The sequence below is a fragment of the Dermacentor variabilis genome, chromosome 2 (assembly GCF_050947875.1).
Source record: "Dermacentor variabilis isolate Ectoservices chromosome 2, ASM5094787v1, whole genome shotgun sequence".
NCBI lineage: Eukaryota > Metazoa > Arthropoda > Arachnida > Ixodida > Ixodidae > Dermacentor > Dermacentor variabilis.
This window is the reverse complement of record NC_134569.1, coordinates 240,256,201-240,276,078: the sequence shown is the minus strand read 5'-3', so window position 1 is coordinate 240,276,078 and position 19,878 is coordinate 240,256,201. Positions and strand designations below refer to the sequence as shown.

The 19,878-nt window shown below is 46.3% G+C and overlaps 1 protein-coding gene across 2 annotated transcripts in view; it reads left to right on the top strand.

Annotated features, from left to right (window-relative positions):
• Positions 1-8,971, top strand: part of LOC142573178 (alkaline phosphatase-like) — a 192,742-nt gene extending 183,771 nt beyond the window's left edge. For both annotated transcript variants that reach the window (XM_075682750.1, XM_075682749.1), the window contains exons 7-8: positions 2,355-2,462; positions 5,119-8,971. In XM_075682750.1, the coding sequence (XP_075538865.1) occupies positions 2,355-2,462; positions 5,119-5,405 (395 nt within the window). In that variant the 3' untranslated portion in view covers positions 5,406-8,971. The remainder of the gene's footprint in view (positions 1-2,354; positions 2,463-5,118) is intronic.
• Positions 8,972-19,878: the final 10,907 nt, after the last annotated feature.

The following is a 19,878-nucleotide window of genomic DNA, read 5'->3' as shown; positions in this document are numbered from 1 at the left end:
TTTTTCCGCACTTGAAAACGTGGCTCTTGCGTTCATCGTTGTTAGCAGAGTGATCACAGCTTACTTGAAGTTGAGACACAGTGAGCTTCATGCACGCCTATAACACTTTCTGGAAGGAAATACGGGGAACAAATTGACAAAAAGCTGTCGCGGAACGCCTCTTCACAGATGTCAACGAGCCGTCAGCCGTGAGCAGGGCCGACTCCGCCGAACGCAGCCGGTCGCTGGCGCTGCGCACAGCCTTATGGGAAGCGCCACGTGAATAACCTGTTTCGGCGGGAGTTTTTTAAAACTGCCTGTGCGGACTTCTCACCAGACTTCGAAGCGGAGTAAATTCGCGTCATGTCGCCTTAAATCTCCCGAAGCTTGCCAACGGAGTGAAACGAGGGAAGACCGATGTGTTGCTCCCGTACATCGGAGTAAATATTCGAGAAAAAGTAGATTTTAGGGCACACCACCTATTAAAAACACCTAGGTGGGTTTCCTTTCGTTTACGGTGTATGTTTATGTGACAACGAAAAATGACTAAGTTGGTTTGAACAAAATAGGCTTACCGATGCTAAATAAGAAGGCGTGGTCGTCTTCTAACATGCGACCGGTAGCTATTTAGCATATTGCAATTAGCACATGAATTTATGTTTAACCCAAGTTAGATTTGTATTAAGGACTCGAAGTATTAGGGCTGCTATGTGAATGTATACTATGCGCTGAGCTAACGGCATTGTTCTACAGATTTGTTTCAGTTTTCTATGGTTATAAGATAAGGCTAACGCAAGCGAGCTCTGAACAGTGGAGAATTCGGTTAAGGCACACATCTTTTGAACAGTGGTATTTATTTATTTATTTATTTACCTATTTATTTGTTTATTTATTTATAACGAATAGGAAAGTCGGCAACTGTCCCAATACCTCAACCTTGTGGAGAAACAGTGGTCTTGCGGGCGCGGCACTGTGAGCGCGCAGACAAATGTACAGTGCACATTTGTTTGAAGCATGAAATCACGTATGTCAAATTATGAGATTTAATGTCCCAAAGCACCACTCGCGCATAGAGGGACACCATAGTGTGGTAGTTCGGATTCAGTTTCACTGCTAGGTGTTTTTTAACTCTTTGTTTTTCTACGTGCAGGAGCACTTTTTTTTTTTTTTTTTTTTTTTGCCTTACGCTCTTATTCGAACGCGACCGCTGCAAACTGGAATCGAACCGCCGCTGAGAATACGCGGTGGGCCCTGAGGCAAGAAATAGCTCGTATAGACTTACTCTGTATGCTACCCTTAGTAACTTTACGCTCCAAGTTCCCTAGATAAGTTCTTAGGCTGTAGTTGCTGGAAGCACCATCTCGCTTACACTGAACCAATGTACGGTGAAAAGTGGGCATCACTAAAGTCAGTTTGTGCTGAAGCATGTGACGTAATGGTAGCATGCTTGAAAAACTGCAAATTAGCGCTGCATGTGTCGTATGACTACAAAAATTTGCTAATCCTCTCAGCTTGATTTCGTATGTTGCCGATGTAGTATTTACGTGGAATGTGTGTTTCGTCAAATTGAGCGCAATATTGTAAGAAGCAATGTATAAATATATAATGAAGTAGTTGTGTGTGGCTGGAAATAGAAGCCTGTTAAAATTAGTACCGTTGATCTAAAAGCAATCTTCTTCGACATCATGTCAGCAGGTGTGTTAAACTTATAGCGGCAGTTAATCTGACAACGACAAACACTGGCTAAAGAAATGAGAAAAAGCATGAGTTCGGAAAACAGGTTGCGGTGCCAGGTGGATGACGCATTTATGTGTGTGATAAGCGTACACTCGGTTTTAGACTTGCCGATGTGAACTTCTTTACCTTGTTTCACCGAACATAGTTTGGTAAGGTCAAAAATTAGTTGACTTACTAATGTTTTAATCGATTGAGTTGAATAAGTGACCTACTATTGACAGAAGAAACTGTAGAAAGTGCCGTTTTCCGTTTTCTTACGATATATATATATATATATATATATATATATATATATATATATATATATATATATATATATATATATATATATATATATATATATATATATATATATATATATATATTGCGTCCTTAACACGCCGTGGAAAAGTCCCTTATTGTCGGGACATTTTTTGTATCCCCTCTTGATATCTTCCTTTGTTACTGTAGAAGCAAGGTACACATAGTCGCCGACATGCAGCATTTCATTCAATTCCCTCAGTCAGTCGCTGCGCCATGTTGGTAGCTTGCCTATCTTCGCATTTGCTATATTTTGTGGCTTCGCTCTTTAGTAACGAAGTCCTAAAGAAACTCTGTACTAGCCTAACCACTGCTCCTTTATATATTGCGTTCTGCAGGTATTGCTGGATATTCAGACGTCGACCAGCTGCCGTTCACTGTCCTCACCTATGGAAACGGCCCCGGTTTCGCTCTTCCCAAAGAAAACTTCACAAACGAAGAAGTTGGTAAGCAGCTCTTCTCACGCACCCTTTCCGACCATTCTTTGTTGTTTCTTTCTGTTCATTCGACGCTCCTGAATTTCTCTCCGATTCGCACACACATTCACTTGTGCAACACATTTATTGAGCTGTGCGCACTTAAGCATATGTGCGGATGTACATCGGCTGCCAATTAACTGCTTTATTCAAAGAAAAACTTTTGAATATATCAGCATTGTTACTTTCGTCTTCTTTACTCTCTAACATCTCTACCATAAGCCGGTTCAGAAATCGCCGTATGTGGTCGTATTTGCAAAGTTTTCTGTTGGTATGTGTTCATTGCCCTTGGCCGGCCACCTTCGCTAATAATAGGTCCAACATCAGGACGGGTTGCAATCGTTCTTGGAAACAATTCTAGCGCGAGACATTTTTTGTGAATACGGGCCCAGATCTTCGTGCTTTCATCTTGCGTGAGTATATTCAGCATGTAGTGTCATCGACTGTGTCGTACAGCTTGACCTGTTGATGTCAACTCTTACAAGTTCACTTTATCTTACTCAAAGCTGGTTAAAACGGAAAGATGAAACAAGGAGCGCGATGGACATGCAGGGTCATAATGTGCGCGAATTTGATATCTGCACTTCGAAGCTGTGTCACCGAGACGTGCAGTGGTATGGGAAACGAAAAATAGCTGTCGTATTAAGGCAAACAAAGGGACACCTAGACACGCAACTAAGGTGTTGTGGCACATTACTTTCTCTTGTAAAATTACGCTGCGTTGCTTTTTCACTAGTAAATGAAGAGGCCGACATCGCGCCTTATTTTTCTTCCGAATATTGACAATTTTTGTAGGCGAAAATCATGGGCAGCAGCAAAAAGAGAAAAAAAAGACATAAAGCTTACTGCCGGAAATGTTACGCTGCCGGCCTAAGCAACTGCTGCGACAAGCAAAAAATGCACATACGTCTTTGTATTTTATTGTCGTAGAGAAAAATTATGCTGGGCAAACAGCTTATTTCAGAAATTAGTGTGAACATTCACCGAAAAAACCTAGAGTACTCGCACTTATTTTCATTTATTTTGCAAACAAATTACTTTAAAATTCTTGTGGGGAGATTGCCTGAGGCAATTATGTTTGGAACTTTTGAAGAGTTTGTCTCTTGTGGGTCTGTATATCGTGAGAAGGCCTCTTTTAGCTACAGAATTTCAAAAAGTTACCCAACTGGCTCCTCTTCAGGATGACATGCTTTCGTGACACGCGAAGGAATAGCTAATTTCTCACTTGAGTGCATATGTAGAAAATGTTCAAGTGTACGGACACGACGGAGAGAAAGTAGGTCAAGACCGCTTAAGCAGGAGTTGGTGTAGTTTAAATTGCTACACTATACGTATAATTAAGGAAATAAGATGTTACAAGAGAGGCACGGGAAGTAAATCAGGTCCACAAGCCAGCATCGTTTTCGCAACCTATCTTAAAAGCCTGTTCTACATGGAGGAATCAAAGCAACGCAGCATTTAGTGCAGCTGTTATTTGTGGCAAAAGTCTTAAAGTTTTCTCCGCGTTGTACCGTAGGCAGCTATAAACCAGGTACGTGATTGTCTCATCATGACCACAGGTGTATTAGATATGATTACCACGGAAACAAGACTAAAGATAGCTGAATAAGGCCTACTTATCGCTCACGCATGCCTCTCATAAAGACAGCGCGAAGTACGAGACATTGTATAAGCCCTGAGAGTTTGTTTGCGAACGCGTAACTGCTGTGTAAGTCAGGCGTCGTTGAACGTGTGCTTTTCTTCCCGAAAACGTACGTGGGAGACGTGCCCAATGTGCGACTACGACTCATGAAGCAAACACTAGAACTTACATCTGTACACTAGAGCGCAACCTTAGCGTATCGGCCACTGTCGCACTGGTCGATCAAGCGACTTTGTCGGTGCGGTCATGCACACAGACGACGCATTCTCGTGGCGGCCATTGTTAGACTAACTTAAGTCTGGTCGACTGCGCACTGGAGAGTTTCTGTTTCCCCTTAGCATGCCGCTGAACTTTACTGAATCGAAAATGCAAGTGGAGTGGACACCCAGCAGTTTGGAAAATGGTCCACACAGCAGAAACGCCTCACGGGGCCCTCCCACCTTGCAGATAAGCTGGGCCGCAGATCAGTACGATTAATCTGCGTTAGAATTTTGTACGATTTCGGGGGATACCTCGGAGTCTAAACCCGTCCATCTCTCAGGCAGCCCCAGAGCATGTAAAGATGCGCCTCTCTCGAACTCGTCGACAAGGTGTTTCTAATTTCAATTGAGTAGATGTCCTCAGAATGACTAGCGTACGTGCATGGCTCGTGGAGTTAACAGAACGATCCGTGTTAGACACGCACCACTAAGGTTCTGACCACACAACGGAGTCGCAACGTCTCCGATCCTCATCCAAATTACGAGTCCCTCATTATATCCCAATAGCATGAACACAGCAGTTTCTCTGAATTGCTACAGCAACGGGATACTGGCGAAGAGAGCCCACTACACAGGCGCGCGGAACGTTAAGAGTGCTTACCACAAAAAATGTACCTATAGTAAGCACAGGAAATGAAAGCGAATGCCTAAGAGTGAATATTTTGTCACGAGTGGTCGAGAAAGGGGGCAATGCTGTTGACGTTCTCTCTCCCCCGTGGTGCAGCGAAGCCCGACTACGTGCAGCGGTCGGCCTTCCCGCTCAAGGAGGAGACCCACGGCGGCGAGGACGTGGCGGTGTACGCCACGGGGCCCTGGGCGCACCTCTACACCGGCGTTCACGACCAGTCGTACATCCCGCACGTGATGGCGCACGCTGCCTGCATTGGCCGCTTTACGGGCGACAAGTGTGCCACGCCCGACGAGACCACGGGTGCCGGCGCCGCCGCGATCCCGGCGGCTCAGCTGGTCGCCGTGATTGCCTCGGCACTCACCGCCCTCCTGCTGCGGTGACCCGACTGCTGTCTCCGCCCTGACGACGTGCATGTTTTTTGGCTACCTCTGGCAGTCACACATTTGGAGCGTATGCTGCCAGAACGAGGGAACAAAACGAGGTTGGTCGGCCGCGCATTATCCCGTGCACGTTATGGCCGGCATTGTGCGACTGAATTGTTGGATTCTTGACTTATTATTGCGGAAAGTTTAAACAATGCTACTTAAATGTTAATGTTACGGTAAAGCTGAGAACAGCGAGATGGCATCGACGATGTATTTGGCGTTCGTAAGGCATTTTTGCGGACGCTTACTACGTGCGGCTAAAAGGAAGGGAAAGAAAGGTGTCCGTAATACGCGATATTCTAGTATTTCGAACGTGTAAGCCTGCGTCGGCGGTGCTAACGATGAACTTATAAAGAAAGGCCGTAATTTTTTCTTTTTTTGCTTGAAACGCCTCAGGACTTCAATAAAGTTCTTGACTGACTGACTTAGGCGGAGTGATGTCCTCAGTCTCACCCGGTCTAACTTTACACAAAAGCAAAGGCTCGAACATTTTGCAGAGATTTTTTCTACTGGGAACAATTTCCTTATTTTCCAGCGCCTTCGCGTCCTGCCGGTCAGTATCAAGAATTCGTAGCGCAAGCTTTCACATATGTTTCATTCCTGCCATTAGCGTGCTCAATCTACCCGCGTTTAGAAAACACGAACTACGAACTTTACACGTTGCGAAATCGGGCGAGTTGGTAATCTATTCTTAGTCGCGAAAGCGCGTTACTTACGGGACTTAGACGAAGAACCATGTAAAGCAAACGCGGCACTGTTTGTCTTGCAGGTTTCTTCGTCTAAGTTACTACCAGCTATGAGCTCCTGTGTATGATCCTTGGAATAAAGATGCGGTTCAAATGCACATGTCGCGTGTTACACGCAGCCAATGGCCGCTTTGGTCGCAGTACAGTTACAATACGACGAAAAATAAAACATGCAGCATGAGAAAATTTTTTCAGGACACGCGGCATGTAGAGGTATCATCGTTTTTACTGGCACTATGCGGTTCACTTCGATTACTATGAATAAGTAAAGCACCAAAAACTGTATTCTCTTCGAGCTGCTTACTTAAGCGATACAGCATGAATATGAATTGAAAATAAAGTGGGACCCACACTTCTAGAAGCGCCTAGCAAAGTGGCCATGCGCTAAGGCCCTTGAGGCATAGAGCGTTAGGCAACCGCGAACAAATCCTTTCAGCATCGGCTTGCACGTTCTAGTCTTCAATGTGCATTCATGGCGATCGTGAGAAAGCTTATTATTCTTACGAACGTCTCGATATGAATGAAGTGGATCCTAGCATCTCGCTTGGGATAGCGTGGAGGATTGTGCTGTCAATGGGAATTTCCGGAAAATATTGCCCTGCTTTCTGAGCATTGTTGGAGTGGCCTGTTATCATTGTGAACGTTTTTGTGTAATGGTCTGATCGGCTGTTGTTGTTGCTGAATGGCGGTGGAAGTGTGCGAGCTGTGAGGAACATTATGAGGAATATGTATTGCCTTCCGTTTGTCGTCAGTTATGTTCACTGTATTGTGTGCGAATGAGAATGAAGCATGTATTTCTTTAAAGATAGCATTACTCATAGAGCTGGGCAGTGTGTGTTTGGCACATGTTTACTGTTTTTTACATGGCGACAGTAAGGGAGGCTGGCATTCAGCTTGGATTCTCGTGTGCAGCTCACCGATATGTTTGTTTACTGGAGGACTTACGAGCACATGTTCAACCTGCATGCACTTTTCTGGTGTGCTTCAACACGGATATTTGAATGCTTGCATACCGCATAGTAGTGCCTACTCCAGATCCAAATAACATTTCAGCGTGCCTTCTTTTCTGCAGGGATGTCTTTGCACATATACCAACTGCATACAATACAGAGAACCAGTTCTTGCATTACATGAGGCTGCCCCGTTTACAAATGTCATGCAGTCAATTATTCTTTTAATTTTTTAGCTCAAGCAGATTCCTAGTCGGAAAAACTTTTTTTAGATTCGTATATGTTGGAGACTACAATAGGACCAAGATAGTTAAAAGCAGCCAAAACACTTATAATCTGGCTTTTGGCTCAGTACTTAAGTACACTTAATGTGCCTTGGCAAATGAAGCAGTCGATTCTCTAGGTATTTGCAGAAGTTGCTGCGAAATCATAGTCTAGTAGCTTGAGCGTACAGAAACATTCTTTGTAATTATCTTTTATTATTCTAGCTTGCATAGAATAATCTTTATTACACATAATTTTGTCATTTTCTTTCTTAGTTCAGAAAGTCATTGTTAAATGCCGTGCTGCTGGTACTTGCTTGTTGCAATACTCTACTATCTCACAGGTATGGTAAACCAGAAGTGGTGTGTATTTTACCCCTGACTTTCAGCTAGTAGCATCAGAATAATTATTCTTAAGCTATGCATATAAAAACTACCTCACTGTTGAATCGCCTCAGCTTGTATGCACGATTATACAGACCAGTGATTGCACAGAAAACTCGTATAGAAGCACAGAAAGGCAGGATACACAACTACATATGAACTCTGTTTTCTTTGGTGTTCTACCTGCTGTTCTGAACATGTGGTGCGTGCTTAAGCTGGTAACCTCTACAATGAAACTGCAGCACCTGATCCCGTAGTGTATGCACTTCAACGTTAGTTTCGTAAAAGTGATTTCTGTCTGATAGCTTGGCATTTCTTTAATTAAGCACTCGTTATTACAATACATGCCCGTCACACATTTGATTTCAAATGCCGATGAACTATGAGCTCCTTTTATACTCTAAAGACGTGATGTCTAGTTCGCTGGTCATGACACCTTTATATCATAACAACCCTTACTTAGTTCTCTGTATAAATGGTGGGTTTTCTTACACTATGCCATTAAGTAAGGATCAGCAGACGCTGCAGTGCTCAGTGAACAGAATATCTGTATTCTTATTAGTGCCCACTGAGCATAGGCTCTTCATTAGATTGGGATATGTACTAGAAGAACTCAGATCCAGAATACAGATTGTGTTTTGGGCATTATATTGCAGTTAGGTAAAAGTAACATGGTTATATTAGATAGTTTATTGAAATTTACTGTTCGAATCGAGTGGTGCAAAGCTGATTGAGTGAGGGGTGTTGTGCGGCGTTTCTTTCTTATTCTGTCATGCGACTTTTTAATTTCTATGACTACTGGTTTGGTGACACACTGTTGCTTGGGGCATGTATGTATTCTGTATTTTGGTACGTGCTGTTCTAAGTGACTGCACCGCAGTATGATACAACATAATTTTAATTGAACTAGATAATATTGATGCATTTTGATGTCATCGTATGTTTTCTATACTTTATTTTTTAGCTTAAAGAGTTCGCGTTGTTTTAGGTGCAGCCGAGTAAGGCAATTAGTTCGCAATGAGCGCTGCTTTGCCGACTTCTCTTGCATCCCACCGAGCTGTTTGCAATGTGCCATGTCTGTCGACTTTATATAAAGCCATGCAAAAGAAACACTGTGATAAACTATGTGTACAAGCAACGTTGTTACGTGTGGAATAAAAGAGCGTTTCTATACAATGCGTGCTGTGTTTTACTCCACATTTCACTCGACCTGTATTTGAACTTGAAGCTATAAGTGCAAGGCCGCACCAACGTTATTTTGCCCGTTTGGTGGTCGGAGGTTCGACTTTAACCAACAGTAAGAATGCAAAAGGCGCGACCTGGTTGCCCAACTTTTCCGCTGTTGAGACACACCTGCATTTTTTTTCTTATTTGAGTTTACTATACTTCCTTACTGACATGTAGTTTTCAGGGATTATTAAAGTGTCAAATGATGCGATGATGTTGCAGTAGATCATATATACAAGTACATACTATGCTATACAAGCTGCGCGATGTAACAAGGACAAAAAATAGATGAAGAGAATGTAAATGCAGCCAATGTCTGCCCTACTCTAATCGCTTGGTGATCGGAAACACATATATAGGACCAGAAGCAATAAAGCATAAAAACCAAGAATACTTTACAAATGTACGTTTACAAAATTTGTAAACGTACATTCTACAAAAGTTGAGAGCAAAACAACGAAGTAGAGTGGCAGAGAGCATGAAAAAAAACTGACAATGGTAAAAATGAACAAAAAAAAGCCATCACTTCGCTTCAAGCTACACAGATGTTATTTAGGTAAGGTATGATTGGCCAAATAGTGCAAGGAAGACAAACGCTAAGACAACAAGACAAGGGACTTTTATGCAGCAGAATGCTAGGCCGCAAGTGTCACTGAAGAGCCACTGTATCGTAATCTGTCATGTAACGCTTCTATCAGTTCTCTGACTTCTTTATTACAATGATCAGAGAGGATCGGTCACTGTGAGTAATCCTGCGGCGACAACCACATGTGCGACAGGTGTGACTCTGCACCAGCTTAGTCACGTTTCTGTCAATCTAGATAATCACGCTACCTATATAATATATAAGAAGCGACAATAACACGCCTACATGATGCATGTATGTATAAACTATGCCAGTATATGAGGTGATCATTTTTAACCTTCCAAGATTAAGTGTAGCTCAAGGCCAACAGTTATGCGCTCAGCCCCAAGCGATTTTCAAGTAATCCTGAAAAGTTAAAACTATCACCCTGCATATTGCTGCGTTATCAGTGGCATGACTGCCCCATCCAGCAGCTGTACCTTTTTCGGAAAAGTTGCGGATATGAGATCTCTCTGTAGACACTTGTGTTGCTGATCAGCTGCACATAAAGGTTAATTCAATATGATAAATAAAGCATTACAAACCTTATTTCATTTATAGTGCTCATGAAAAAATTACCACTTTACCCCGCAGGTGCCAATTATGTTAACACGAGGAAAAATGTGTCCTTTTGCACAAACTAAAAACAAAGCACTATTTTTTTCTGAACAAACTACCGTAGAAGCTGCGACCGCTAAGTGTCATGGGAACAGCTATTTAGTCCGAGTAATGTGTGGCAATAAGTAATTCATTGAGCAAGGCTCAACAACGGAATTAAGCAGCATGGACGACAAAACAAACGTGATACTTATTGAGCAACTGCTAACAGAACCTCCTGGCTGAGACATGCAATATTGCCACACACTTCTTTGAAGCATAGAGTGAAGTTTAGCCGCGAAAACCTCGGGCATGTAGGATGCTTAACCAGTCTATGTGAAATATCTATAAGAGCAATTTGACGGCATCCTGAGAAATGACACGCGAGGAATGAGAGCATATGTGTTTGCGTATGCTGCCTGGAGCAATGCCAGTCGTAGCCAATGGCTTGGAAACGTTCTTGTGTTTGTGAACGTGAATCAGCGTTTCAATGTCCTCGAAACACTAGCAATGGAGCGCTGGAAGGGTCAAATTTGTTCGTGCGTTTAATGCCTGCGTCATTCCGTTTTTAAATAATACTGCAACAAGTAAAACGCGGAACGTGTGCCCTTAGAGGAGGAAATTCGAGTACGAAAATGGGCAAAAGAGCCAAAGAAATCTATTCGGGCAACCATCTAGTAAAAAATTGAGGGCTGGCCTGGAATCACAGAAAATCGACCATAGATTAGGTATCGGCGCTTGAATGAAAAGCCTCATTCAGGGCTACCAGCTGTTGTAATGTTGGATGTGAAATTTTAACCTATATTTCGATACATGTTGCAGGAATAACCACCGCGGCAGGCTGAACTTGTAGGTCGGACTCAGCCATCGGTGTGACCATGCTGGCGGAAACGGCTCGCCTCGCGTAAACGTGGAGGAACATTTGTGATTGCGTGCGCTGCATGCGATATCGCTATTCGGGTGTTTTCGTTTCGACTGTCTTACGTAAACAAAATGGAAGCGGGATATCAATATTTTTAGAAAACTCAAACATGCGACTTCTGTCACTTGTTTTATTTATTGATATGTAGAATTTCCCTCTACATCGCTGAATTCCTCGCACCAATCTGTCTCGGTTCATTTGCAAGAGGCGACTGCGGATTTCTCTACGCGCCTGTGGCGGCGACTGAAATGCGAGGAGCACAGCGGTTCCTGCAGGCAGGCACAGGCAACGTGTGAAATTCGACGAGGAAGAGGAAACTGCTGCCGGGCGCGACAGCTCAGCCTGGATTCCAATGACAGATCGAGAGCGGCCGACGGGAGATGCGAGGGGAAATATGAATGTGGCACACCGCATTCTCTACGAGGCGGCCGAAGAAAACAATTGACGTTCCCTCCGCATTCTCACGCGAGACCAAGCGGAGAGAACGTACCCACTTCCTGCCTGCCTCTGCGCGTGCTCTCTTTTGCGTTCTCTGCAGTAGAATTCGTCTAATGCACGAAACTAGGACACCTACAAGTCATAATGGCACAGCTAGTTTAGTCACATGATCGGATGTTATCGTAGTGCGACGGAACTGATGACCATTCGCACCCATATAGACTGTCATGGCACAGGAATGGCCGACTGGCACGAATTTCTTCTTGTTGTTCGACTATTGCAGAGCATAATATTGACACGTGTACTTGTTTATCTTTATCGAGCAACCACGTTTCGCCGCCTAACAAATGTTATCGCACAGCGTAGGACGCGCCTGCATGTATCGGATGTTTCTGGAATGTTATCGATGGCTCCATCCGATGTCTGTCACCAAATCTTGTGTAATCTGATTGAATGTATGCGCGACGCGAATAGTGCAGAACTTTGTAGAAGACACGCTGGTCCCAGTGATTACTCTGGAACATTCGACGACTGATGTATAAAAGCCGACGCACTTGACCCTCTGATCAGATTTTCGACGATCGCCGACTGTGTTTGCCGTTTTCGTTGACCATTGAGTGTAGCATCGTTTTCTAGTGACACGTTCGCCCTATAAAGTCAGTTTCGTTATTCACAGTTTTTTTGCTTTGTCCTCAACCGTCACTACTACGTGACATCTGGGGGAAGTGCTGGTTCGTTCATGTACCGGACGCCCCCGACAAGCCGTGATCCAAGCCCGGAACGCAAAGATAAAACCTACGACGCCCCGGATCATCGAGCAAGTCGCCGACTGCAACAGCTACCCCTGGAACACGGACGACCAAGAAGATCGAGGCCAAGACAACGCTAGTGGCTGCCCCAGCGTCCCCTGTTATCATGCAACAACCTCGGTACCCACCGACCATCCATGGAGCAGCGATTAAAGTCCCGGAATCCTGGCTGGCGACCTCCGAAGGAATCGCGACTTTCAACAACTGGGACTCCAACAACAAGCTGCGGTGTGTATCCTTCGCCTTAGAAAACGTCGCCAGAACGTGGTTTGAGAACCGGTAGTCCAGCTTGACAACATGGGAGACTTGTTCCTTAGCGGCTTTCTGCGCACCTTTACGAGCGTCGTGCGCAAGGAAAGGGCCGATGATATGCTGGACACCCGAGTTCAGCTACCTAACGAGAACGTTTGCGTCTTCACGGATTAAATTAGCAGTCTATTCCGCCACGTCAACCCAGGTATGCCCGACGAGAAGAAAGTCTGCCTACTCATGTGTGGTGTGAAGGAATAACTTTTCGGCGCAATGATACGAACCCCGCCTGATACCGTGGAAGAGTTTCTTCGCGAAGCCACCAGCATCGAGAAGACGCTCGAAATGCGGAACCGGAAATTCAGCCGCCGCACGAACACTACAAACTACGCCGAATTCAATCACTGGCCACCGACGATCTGCGCGAGACTATCACAGCGGTCGTACGGGAAGAGCTGCAGAAGTTGTACCCGAGGTCGCAACCTCAAGTGACCTCAATCACCGAAATCGTCAACGAAAGGGTTCAGCGATCCCTTGGATTTCCTGAGGTGCAACCACAATCACTGCAGCCCCAGCCAGAAGCGACGACCTACGCCGCCGTCGCCCGCCGTCAAGGCCCCCCTTCGCGACTGCGCCCGGGCACTTTAACGCCACAATTCCGTCGTGCACCGCCGCCGCCGCCAGCACGCCCACCTGTTGCCCAACGCAGCTACTCGAGGAAGACAGACAGTTGGCGCGCTCCTGACCACCGCCAGCTCTGTTACCACTGCGCAGAAGCGGGTCACGTCTACGGCCGATGCACATACCTGGGGATGGGACTGTCAGGGTTCGCCGTTAACGCGCCACGACCACAGCTTGGCGAAGCACCTCGCAATATCGCCCACTACCTCGCCGCCACTCAGTGGAGCCCTCGACCACCGTCCCGTTCGCCGTCACCACGTCTGTCGCCGCAGCGCCCGTCATACACTGACCTAGCTTTAGGCCAACCTGCGAGGCCATATCCGGAAAACTAAAGGCAGCAACCGATGAAGGTGCGGTTGCTGTTCGTCGAACTGACGAAGACCCTCCGCCGCCGACGAAGACGCCGAAAAGACTACCTCGACGACATAACCAAGACACGCCGCCGTCCCGATGAAGTCTGGAAGCAAAGAATACGCCAACTAAAGACAGCCTGACGACGCCGCGTACCAGCCACAGGTGAACGCGATGCAGCCGTGATCCGACGCGAACTGTAACGCAAAACAAAGAACCACCAACCTCGACGTGTTTCTCGACGGCCACGCAGTCACCGCCTTAGTAGACACAGGAGCCAATTACTCCATCATCAGTGGACCCATCGCCGCCCAATTGAAGAAAATTAAGAGTGACACAGCCACCGTAGTCCTCCATAAAGAAAGCAACAAAATCCCAATAAAGAAAGGCGTCCGGCAGGGAGATACCATCTCTCCCTTGCTATTCACAGCGTGTTCACAGGAGGTATTCAGAGACCTGGATTGGGAAGAATTGGGGATAAAAGTTAATGGAGAATACCTTAGTAACTTGCGATTCGGTGATGATATTGCCTTGCTTAGAAACTCAGGCGACCAATTGCAATGCATGCTCACTGACCTGGAGAGGCAAATCAGAAGAGTGGGTCTAAAAATTAATCTGCAGAAAACTAAAGTAATGTTTAACAATCTCGGAAGAGAACAGCAATTTACAATAAGTAGCGAGGCACTGGAAGTGGTAAGGGAATACATCTACTTAGGGCAGGTAGTGACGGCGGATACGGATCATGAGTCGGAAATAATCGGAAAAATAAGAATGGGCTGGGGTGCGTTTGGCAGGCATTCTCAGATCATGAACAGCAGGTTGCCATTATCCCTCAAGAGAGAAGTGTATAATAGCTGTGTCTTACCAGTACTCACGTACGGGGCAGAAACCTGGAAAAAGGGTTCTACTTAAATTGAGGACGACGCAACGAGCTATGGAAAGAAGAATGATGGGTGTAACGTTAAGGGACAAGAAAAGAGCAGATTGGGTGAGGGAACAAACTCGAGTTAATGACATCTTAGTTGAAATCAAGAAAAAGAAATGGGGGGGGGCATGGGCAGGACATGTAATGAGGAGGGAAGATAACCGATGGCCATTAAGGGTTACGGACTGGATCCCCAGGGAAGGGAAGCGTAGCAGGGGGTGACAGTAGGTTAGGTGGGCGGATGAGATTAAGCAGTTTGCAAGAACGACATGGCCACAATTAGTGCATGACCGGGGTTGTTGGAGAAGTATAGGAGAGGCGTTTGCCCTGCAGTGGGCGTAACCAGGCTAATGATGGTGATGATGGATGGAAGAGTGCATGGGAAAGCCCTCAAATTCGGACCACTGGAGGACACCTCATCACGCGGACTGGAATCTGCACGGCAAGAATTACCGTTCATGACCGGACTTACCCTGCCACCTTCGTTATCCTCCAACAGTGTTCACGAGACGTCATTCTCGGCATGGACTTCCTGAACCAACATGGTACAGTCATCGACCTGAAGTCGAAGTCATTAACGCTGTCGGAAGATCGAGCGATACCGCCGGAGAGCTCTCGTAGTCGCCTTGAGCGTGCTCGAAATTAAAGTCAGCAGCCGGCCCCGCTCCAGCATTGTCATTTCCGTCGGCACCAAAACACCTGTCCACGTAGAAGACGTAATCGAGGGTGCCAAACGTGTACTGCTAGACCGTGAAATTTGCGTCGCAAGAGTGATCGCTCGACGGTACGGAGAAAAACGAAAGTGTTGCTGAGCAACTTCATCCAGGAGTTCAAGCACATCAGCAAGGGCACGACGATCGCATACACCGAGGAAATTTTGGAAACCAGCAATGCGTTTGTCCTCTCGGATTCTGCCGCATCTACGCCTACGACCATAGTTCCCGAACCAGAGTTGGACATAAATCAAAGTGTCCCCATGATTAAGCAGCAACAGCTCAGAAGTCTGTTCCGACGATACAAGGACGGCTTTTCGATGTCATTGTGGATTCGACAAAGACCAGTCGCAATGCATCGCATAAACACTGAAGAGTGCACTCGACCACGGCGCGAGAGCCCTTACCGAGTTTCGATGCGAGAACGTGAAAGTATAAAAGAACAAAGTCGACGAAATGCTGCGCGACATCATTCAGCCGTCGAAAAGCCCGTGGGCATCCCCTGTTGTCTTGGTGAAGAAAAAGGAAAGAACCTTACGTTCTGCGTCGATTATCGTTGACAGAACAAGAGAGAGAGAATGGGAGGGAGCAAATGATAAATGAAAGGTAGGGAGGTTAACCAGGACTGAGCCCGGTTTGCTACCCTACACTGGAGAAAGAGAAAAGGGGCCGGAAAGATTAAAACAAGAAGAGAAAGTCCACCGGGGGTAACGTTAGGTCACTCAGTCCAGGTCAAAGACGTTAACTCAATCCTGTAGCTTGCAAATATCGCAGCAGCTGTTTTGGGCCCTTTTGTAGCTGCGATATGCGAGGTCATGGTCCCAAGATCTTGTTCAACGTGAATGGTTTTCTATCTAACTGGTTGAGAGCTGTGCAGGGTTCATGTCTCATTTTCAAAATACACAGTAGATATTCTATAGCTTCCTCGACACCGCAGGCATTGCACTCGGCGCTATCAGCCATTCCAATCAAAAACGTATATGCATTGGTGAATGCGACGCCCAAGCGTAAACGGCACAGCATTGTTTCCTCATTACGCGGAAACCATGGTAGGCGCCGCAGTTGCATAGATGGATCGAGGGACGGCATTCGATTTGGGTGAATTCAGGTGTGTGCCACTTCTCCAATGTCATACGGTGGGCTAGCTTGCATAAGTGTTTGGCTGCGTCAGTCCGAGAGAAAGATACAGAAACAAGGGTTGCTCCTTCGTGTCCTTTCCTAGCAGCTTCGTCAGCGAGGTCGTTGCCGGATATACCGCAATGGGCAGGCAGCCACTGAAACACGGCGTCGTGTCCTTTCGCGATCATGTGATCGTGCATTTCTCGTATCTCCGACACGAGTTGTTCACCGGACCCACGACGAAGAGATGACAGAAGACATTGTAAGGCCGCCTTCAAATCGCAGAATATTGCCCACCGATTAGCCGGTTGGTTGTTAATATAATCAACGGCACCTTGGAGGGCAACAAGCTCCGAACCGGTAGATGTTGTCAAGTGAGAAATCTTGTATCGGATGCTTAGTGATCGTGATGGAATAACCACTGCGCCGGTGGAACTGGTCTGAGTGGAAGAGCCATCTGTATACATGTGGACTCAGTCAAATTAGAAAGTAGGCAAACAATCTAGAGCTGCTTGCTTCAAGGCCAAGGTAGGCAGATCAGTATTCTTTCTTATCCCTGAAACGGTAAGAAGCATTTGAGCTTGTTTTAAACACCACAAAACTGAGGTTGACCGTGCTGAGGGTGTGAAGCCTGATGGTATGGAGGCACAATGGATGTTGACCTCATTGGAGAAGGACGCCTGTGGTCGTCGTTCTGGCAAGCAGGCAAGAGAGCTTGATTGCATCCGTGAAACATGATGAACATGGGCCCTGAATGTGTCCGTGCTTATGTAAGTCGTGATCGGATGGTCTTGAGCCGTTATAATGGTTCCTGCTGTTGAGGCGCTCGGCGGAAGGCCTAGGCAAACACGTAATGCCGGTGCTTGCACGCTCTGAAGTTCTCGAAGATTTGACTTGCATGTTTTAGCAAGCACGGGAGAGCCATAGCGTTGGAATCCGATAAAAAGTGCTCGATATAACTGTAGCATGGAGCCCACTGACGATCCCCAACTTTTGCTGAAGATGAACTTGAGGACGTGATCAATAGATCTAAGCTTCTTCAAGTGGGCAACCTGCGGGCTCCAAGAGAGGTCCTGGTAAAAAATGACACCCAAGAACCGATTATTTCTCTTGTAGGAGATAGGCTGGCCATAGATGCATACTGGATAACGAGACATCGCTTTTCGCGTAAAAGCGACTAACGCACTTTTTTCTGTTGCGATGGTAAGGCCTTGTGTGTCAGATGCCGGTGTTGCTGCTTTTTGTAGCCTTGCGCGAATCTGCAGGCGAGTAACCGATGATGTTCAGAGGCAGATGTCGTCGGCGTAGGTTTAAACACTCACTGTTTCCGGTAGGGATTCGGCTAGCCCAAGAAGCGCTAGGTTGAAAAGAATAGGGCTTTGAACACCGCATTGGGGAACGCCTCGGCATGTGTAGTGATCGATAGTCGGACCATCTTCCGTACGTACGAACAAGGACCTGTCTGTCAAGTAGTTTCTGATCCATCGATGTACTCGCCCTCCTACTTCAATTGTCAAAAGTGCGACTAGAATAGTTTGATGGAAACGTTGTCGTAAGCGTCTTTCAGGTCAAGAAAGAGTGCTGCTGATACTCGCTTCCAAGATTTTTGCTGTTCTACAGATGATACAAGATCGATGACACTGTCAATCGATGAACGGCCTCGTCGAAATCTCGCCATAGAGTTAGGGTAAATTTTGTGGGGTTCGAGGTACCATTCTAGACGCATGAGGATCATATCTTCCATGAGCTTCTCGACGCAACTGTAACTGCAATAGGCCGACAATATGCCAGTTCGAGCGGTGACTTTCCTGTTTTAGCAGCGGTACCAGGCGGCTGCGGTTCCATTCCTGCGGGACGACACCATCTCGACATGAACTATTAAAATAAGCTGACGAATTCTCTTCGTGCTTCTTGACATAGGTGGCGCAAAGAAGTATATATTATGCCATCGGGCCCTGGTGAAGACGAACACCTACAGAGCGCCATAACAGCTTCTAACTCTTCCTTAGAGAATAGAGCATCCATACTTGTAGCTCGTGGACACAGTATGTCGCCTAAAGTCATGTCAGATACTAAAAGTTTGCAGAACAAGATCACAAAGAAGAATGTATCACAAAGAAGGATATATACCCCCTACCACGTATAGACGACGCACTAGATCGACTCTGCAACGTTAAATACTACTCGTCGATGGATCTCAAGTGTGGCTACTGGCAAATAGAAGTCGACGAGAGAGATCGCGAAAAGACCGCCTTCATCACGCCAGACGGCCTCTACGAATTCAAGCTCATGTCATTCGGACTGTGCTCGGCGCCTGCAACGTTCTAGCGCGCCACGGACAAAGCGTTAGCAAGATTGACGTGCCAGGCCTGTCTTGTTCACTTGGATCACGTCATCGTCTTCGCCGGTAACTTCGACGATCAACTTAGGTGGCTTGCAACAGTACTAGAGGCCATCAAGTCATCAGGGCTCACTCCGAAGCCAGAAAAGTGTCGCTTCACTTACGATGAGCTTCTGTTCCAGGGCCACGTCATCAACAAGTCTGGAGTCCGCCCTAACCCGCAGAAGAGTGCTGCCATCGCAAAGTTCCCACAGCCCATCGACAAGAGGGTAGTGCGTCGGTAACTTCGACAATCAACTTAGGTGGCTTGCAACAGTACTAGAGGCCATCAAGTCATCAGGGCTCAATCCGAAGCCAGAAAAGTGTCGCTTCACTTACGATGAGCTTCTATTCCTAGGCCACGTCATCAACAAGTCTGGAGTCCGCCCTAACCCGCAGAAGAGCGCTGCCATCGCAAAGTTCTCACAGCCCATCGACAAGAGGGTAGTACGTCAGTTATTTGGCATGTGTGCCTACTACACGCTCTTTGTCAATGACTTTTCGCGCAGCGCTGAGCCGCTGATACATCTAACTGAATGTGATGTCGATTTCAAGTAGGAAACACCGCAGGCCGACGCATCTCAAGAACTCAAACGACGCATGAAGTCGCACCCAGTACTTGCGCATTTCGGCGAGGATGCCGCTACCGAAATCCACATTGACGCCAGTAGCCTAGGCCTCGGTGGCGTCCTAGTCCAGAGAAAAGACGGACTTGAACGCATGATAGCTTACGCTAGCCGGTCTTTGTCAAAAGCGGAAGGTAATTATTCTACTACCGAAAATGAATGCCTCACCATCGTTTGGGCTACAGCAAAATTTTGCCCTTGCCTATATGGCAGGCCATTCAAAGTCGTAAGCGACCATCACGCCTTGTGCTCGCTAACGAATTTAAACAATCCTTCAGGATGGTTTGCGCGGTGGAACCTAAGACCGTACGAATATGATATCACTGTAACCTACAAGTCCGGACGAAAACACTCTGATGCCGATTGCCTATCACGCGCCCCCATTGACTAGCCGCCACAAGATGACGAGGATGACGACGCCTT